Source organism: Charadrius vociferus, unplaced genomic scaffold, assembly GCF_000708025.1.
Source record: "Charadrius vociferus isolate BGI_N301 unplaced genomic scaffold, ASM70802v2 scaffold332, whole genome shotgun sequence".
Classification (NCBI taxonomy): domain Eukaryota; kingdom Metazoa; phylum Chordata; class Aves; order Charadriiformes; family Charadriidae; genus Charadrius; species Charadrius vociferus.
The window spans coordinates 1,722,134-1,728,283 of NW_009647418.1; the positions used below are offsets into that span (position 1 = coordinate 1,722,134).

Genomic DNA, 6,150 nt, shown 5'->3' on the forward strand with positions numbered 1-6,150 from the left:
ACAGAACTCACAGGGCAGCACTCTGTTACGGATAATAGGGTCCTTTGTCATCTTGATTTCATCTAAATACAAGTCAAAAATAGATACGCTTGGAAAAAAATAAAAATAAAATCCAGATCATGAATGTCAGGAACGTCGCAAAATACAAGCCAGCCTCTCACTGATCAAAACCATCCCATGCCCTGCAAGCCTCCTCCCAGACAGTTCAGCCTCACCCAAGACGACGTGTTCTCCAGCCATTAATATTCAGTCGCCATCAATGAAGGCCCAGCCAGAGACCCAGCAAAGGCCACAGCCTCCTTGAGGTCACAAGGTTGCCAGCCACAGGGCGGATCAGAGGGTCTCACTGTAGATGACGCACGGGCTGGTTTCCTCACAGAGTTCCAGCTGCACGCTGGAAGCAAACCAACGCTTGGCACAACCCAAGCTGTAGTTGAGGGTGGTCCGGTAAATGTTCTTGGCACGCTTAGGAAAAATGATGGTTGTGCTCTGAAACCTCAGTGGCTTCTGGCGGGGCTCAAAGATCAGCTGGGACTTGTAGTTCCGCCAGGTGCAATTGGGAGCAGCAATGACTGTCTCGCTGTAGGTGGTGACAGTGGGGATGGGGCCATAGAAGATGTCATCCCGATAATGCTTCTCAGAGTCGTACTTCACCTCGGAATTGCACCTACAAAGGACAGCAGGGTATCAAGAACACAGCCCAGGCAGCAAAGGAGAGAAGACGGGCAGGACTCTTCTCTAACCCTTTGGAGCTGGCAACTTTTATGACCTCCTACTGCACAGACACTGGGGCAGCCGCCAACCCTACAACCCAAACAGAGGGCCAAGAGGACTCCTTCCTCATGGTGAATCTTGGCAGAACCCCACCTTGCTAGGAATCCATCTCAGCTTTTCTGCAGTGCATGTGCACAGAGGACCAAGCCTGCCTGGTCATGCCAGGGCAGAAAAGACCTTGTTGCAGGTCTTTTCTGCAGAGGCTCTAAGCAACCTGCTTCTTCCTCTGTTTTCCTCCATGGGCCCCACTGGGGCTCAGCTCCATGGGCCTCAGCCTCCCTCTCCATGGGCCTCAGCTACACTGGAGGTAAACACCCTGTTAGCAAAGGACATCAAGAGGTGATGTAACTTCTCAGCTGGGGTAGGTCAGGGGCTGAGGAATGGACATTCACCTATGGACTGTGCAAGAAAAGCTTGAAATCCCAGGAAAATTCTTGACACAGCCTTTTCCTCAGCATTTTTAACAAGCACAGCCATGCAGCATCAACTTGAAATGCTGAGGGTGCCTGCCCTGATCACTGACTCACGGTAGGTCTCACCACACTCCCTGCTGCTAGTGCTAGGCTTGGGGAGCGGCACTGCTCCAGTCACCAGGCTGAATAGATGCTGCTGGTGGGCCACGGGCATGGGATGTCACACTGGGGTCAAGGGGAACCTACTTCTCAACACAGTATGTCTGCTGCTGCTTTCACAGGCTCTGATGTCCATGCAAGCTCTGGCTTGGCAGGAAAATAACATAAATCAGGTCTTCAGAGATGGCAGAAGCATGGTGTAACAGTTGTTGAGCTGTCAAGGCTGTGTGTTTGTCTTTTTTTTCTTTATATTGCCTTGCCATCAGAGCACAAATATGCCCAAGCTAGCTAAAATCAGGGGTGAGGTTGCTTGTTGGGGCCTACAGAAAATCCAAGCAATTGCCAAATAACAGGTAAAGCAAAGAGATGCTGTGGGCTATGGCTGTCCAATACCCAAGCCACTGGTCTCAAAGGAAGTGGCCATGTTAACAGCCCTCAGATGTCTCTGCTGGCCTCCAGAAGGGATGTATGGAAACCAGGCCACATAGAGGGCTTTTCCCAGAATCCCTGGCCATGGGGAGCAGCAGGACTTTCACTTGTTTTCCCTGCTCCCAAAACGCTCCTCTGGCAATCAGCAGCCAAAGAATGTGCAGCTCCAGGTAAAAAAGATTAAAAGCTGGGTGTGTGCTTGTCATTACCTCCACCCGGAGGGGGGTTGACTGATTGTGCACTGCATGTAATCTGAGCTGCTGTAATGTATTTTGCACAGCTAGGGTGTAAGCAAGTCATTCAGCACACATAAAACAAGACTCCGATGTAATCACCATAAAAACATGCCTGCTGGCAGTTCCTCAGCAAGCAGAGATTTACCGGGTACATTTCCAGAGAGACATTTGCATAGGTTGAGAAGAGTGGGAACTGGGTTTACAGTCCTCCCACCGTCCCTGCCCCAAACTGCGTGTAACTGCTCCATGCTGTTTGCAGAGTACATTCCACACTAGCAAAAGAGTAAAAGAAGAGCAGAGACCAATGTTTATCCATCAGCAGCAGCACCAGCCCCAAAGGAGGTCAGAACACCTCCATCACTGGCTTGAGGGACCACATCCTCACAATGAGGAACTCATCCTGTCTCTGTGGGCTGGTCTAATGCCGTTTTCTCTGCTGCAAGGGCTAACAACAACAGGTGCCAATTATAAAGGGTTTGCTTCTTCTGAGGATACAAGTCAGCAGGGAACAGGATGAAGACCATGAGATTACTTAGTGGAGGCCATCAAGCCTACAGGTGGTAACAGTTTTCTCTCATAGCCTTGGATTTGGGCTGTCCTTGGAGGGAAAATCTTCTCTTACAACCTCTCTCCAGTTTTTGCCTCCTCCCCTCCACCTCTGCTGCTGTCACTGTCTTTAATTCAGGCACTACTCTCCCACCTGTCCCTCCCTTCCCACCAAAATAACCACGACTTCCCATCTGTAAACATATTTTAATTTTTTGCAGAAGGAAAAGCTCCAGGAAAAAGACAGAAATCCCTACCTATCCACACAATCCTATCTGTACCTGATTTCCTGCATGGGCTCAGGGGTGACCTCAATGCTTTCTCCAAAAAACACAGGGTACATTCGAGGCCTCATCTCTGGCATGGATGGGTTCAGGAGCAGGTAAGGCATCTGCAGGGAAGAAGAGCACAGAAAATGTTGGGACACCACAGATGAGGCTGGCACAGTCCATAATGTGCTGTGGCTGGCAGCTGAGCAGCCAGCAGCAGCATGTTCGATGCAGGAGACACCAGTGCCTCCAACCTTGCTGAACTCCACCTCCTCAGAGTCCCATGGGAGCTACTGCAGGTGACAGGCTCTTTGGCAATGAGAACCAGTGACTGTGGCAGCATTAGCACCAACTTTTTTCATGCAAGCTAAGCTTGCCTTACTTGCACTCTCAGCATCATTCAGCTCCCCCTCGCAGTCCCTGTCTTTTCCAGGTTTGTAGCAGGCCCCCCGGTTAGCATTGCCAAGTTGCCAAAAAACAGCCTTAGGGTGGCTGGCAGAGAATGGGACCATTAACCCCCATCCTCGCCCAGACAAGCCTTGTACAGGCCTTGCATTCAAGATGCCTTGACTTTCTGATCTGCCACCTGTGGCTGTATCAATTTACAGGCTGACTTCCAGCTCCCAGGCTGATAAGACACAGCAGGATGCCCTCCACCCACCAGTACCACCCTCGCCACCTCCCTCTGCCCAGCGCATTGCCCCAGGTAAGTGACTATGCCCAGGTCTCTGGCACTGCATGCTGCAGCATCTGTTCACTGAATTGTAGCCCTTTGTTTCCGCTTCCTTTCTTGTTTCCCATAATAATTGAAATTGTTTGGGGGTTTTCTTTAGCCCTGATGTTGCCTTCATTGTTATGAATTAACAACTCTTACTAACAACTCTTACAAAGACTCAAGGTGTCCCAGCATGGAGAAGTGCTCTAAGTCTGATGTAACACAGAGATAGAGCCTAAGCCTGCTGACTTAAAAAGATATAGGTCTACTTAAGTGAGATGTGTATATCTATTTATATATACATGCGCACACACACAGGCATATATATATATATATATGCTGAAAATAGTGTGCCCCTTGCAATGATCCAGTGGGAAAAGTGGTAGATTTGCTGCTGCTGAAGTCTCTGTGCCAAAAATGGCTGTCATGCTCCAAGGGACATTCTAGTTACCCATGCACAACTGAGCGTGGGGTGAGACAATGGAGGACCTTGTGGCCTCTGCAACGCAGGAAACCAGTTTCAAGCCAGGACTTTTTAATGAATGGAGCTGCTCCAACTCGTGACACCGAAAACTGGATTTTTAAGACTAACTGCACCCTGAAATTACTTACTCTGACAGATTGTCACAGTCCAGCCTAGCCTCCTCTGCCCACCACAAAAACGAGTAATCCTACTTCTCTATACTGGAGTGCTCTTAAAAATCAGTTCCCATATATAGGGATCCTGTGTCTGGACCAAGCCCAGCAGCTAATTAAGCCTAATCCAGCCCTCCTGGAAAAATGTCATTGCAAGTTTTGGTCCCTGCCACCACTTTTCTGTTGGCAGTGATTTATGACACACAGGGACACAGGATCTCTTTAAAGGAGATGGCTGGCAGCCTCTGTGTAGGATTGAACGGTCTCTAGATGGCCGAAGAGCTCATGGAGTTTTTCCACCTTCCACCATGCATAGGCCGTATGTGCTAGAATCACAGCTGTATTTCATCAGTGTAAGTCAGGACAATCATCTCAGGACTCACAGAATCCAGTGATGGTAGCTGAGGATTGTGACTCCTTTCCACCTTCCCCAGCATTTTCTGGTTGAGTGGTACAGGAGGGAACACTGGAGCTGTGACCTGGTTCCTACTGGTAGTGCTGGGTAAGAGGCGTTGCAGCTTGTGCCCTACCCTGTACAACATGCAGGTCCCCAAATGCTTGCCACATTATCCCTCAAGTTGCTGTTAACTGGCAAAGCTCTGTTGAGTCTGCTCAACAGCATCAGCTTCCACTAGCTGAGGACTGGTTTTCTCTAGTGGCTTGGGCTTTCTGCCTTAGGCTCAGGCAAAAAACACCATTGCTTCATCTGAATTCGCCAAGCCCTTCAATTCTGTGTCCCAAAGCCACAAAGCTGTTTACTCTTTCCATGCTGAAATATCCCTGCATTTTACTACTGTGTTAAACTGTAAAGTAAAATGTCCACCGCTTTTTTGATTTAATATTTCTGTTCCATTGTCAAAAAAGGACAGTATTTGCATAGGTGAGGGGAAAAAAAAAAAAAGGTACGTTCATCCTCACTACCAAACACTGGCCAAAAGGCAAAGTTCATTCCTGGACTGCCTTCAACACTTGACAGGGGAGGGCAAGGGCAGCCTTTCTGGTCGTAAATAAAGCTCTTTGCTTCTGAAATGTGAGTTGTTTTGATCAGACAAGCCTCAGTTCACAAGGGTGCAGATCTCCAGCTTTTAACAGTCTGCACATGGCCAGAGCTCTTTCTAAAGACATCTTGTACATGAGGAAAGTTTCACCTGGGTGCAGGAGTCAAACACCATGTGCACGCAGCAAGCTTTGGGGGGTTCCTCTGCAAAGAGATGCAGATTGCTTTAACTGGTGAAGGAAGAAAGGCTGGGATACGTGGCCCTCCTTCAGGAGACCATTCTCTGTCTCTTTATACTCCTGTGGCCGTACCTGAGATGGCAAAACTCCAGATGAGAACCTGCCCTCTTTTTACACTGTGCCCACTTAAGGAGAGGTCTCTCTGCTTGCAGATGAGGTGAGAAAATTATCAACTCTCCTCCTTCCTTTGAAAAGATCAGCTCAGCAAAAGGTATTTCCAACTTCCCAGATGAAACACTGAATTTGCACAGGGCACAAAGGTGGGACTTGTCCTGTAACATGAATAACAGACTTAAAGGTATGAATACCTCTTACTGGAAAATATTTGAATGTCCGATTTTTACCATGAACCATGACTCTCAGCACAAAACAATGCCGACGTAGAAGTGGTTTGGGCTTTTATATCTCATCCTGAGGACAATGCTGCTGACCAGGGTGCAGGTTTGCAACAGGCTCTGAAGGGAAAAGACCCTGCCCTTGAACTACCACTGCCTCTTCCAGCACCACCCAGATTTTTTTCATTGGGCATCCACCCTAGTCCATGCCTGACACCTGACCCTCCATGCGACCCGGCAGCCTAAAAAAGTGCATCTGGAGTGCTCTGTGCACCCTGCTCTCTTCACGCACTGCCTTTGGGGAGCCTTTGCGATGCTCACCTCAGCTGGGGAGGGGCAATAGCTCTCTTTGGGTGTAACCAACAAGTTGGTGGTTTGTTGTTTCCCGTTACAAGTAAAGTA

General features: G+C 48.8%; 1 protein-coding gene across 1 annotated transcript; it reads right to left on the reverse strand.

Annotated features, from left to right (window-relative positions):
• Window positions 1-333: 333 nt before the first annotated feature.
• LOC104282180 (protein FAM101A) lies at window positions 334-2,948 on the reverse strand. The gene is made up of 2 exons (XM_009880254.1): window positions 2,839-2,948; window positions 334-667 (listed from the first exon to the last, which is right to left on the reverse strand). Exons 1-2 carry the CDS (start codon window positions 2,946-2,948, stop codon window positions 334-336), a joined length of 444 nt encoding a protein of 147 aa, XP_009878556.1.
• Window positions 2,949-6,150: the final 3,202 nt, after the last annotated feature.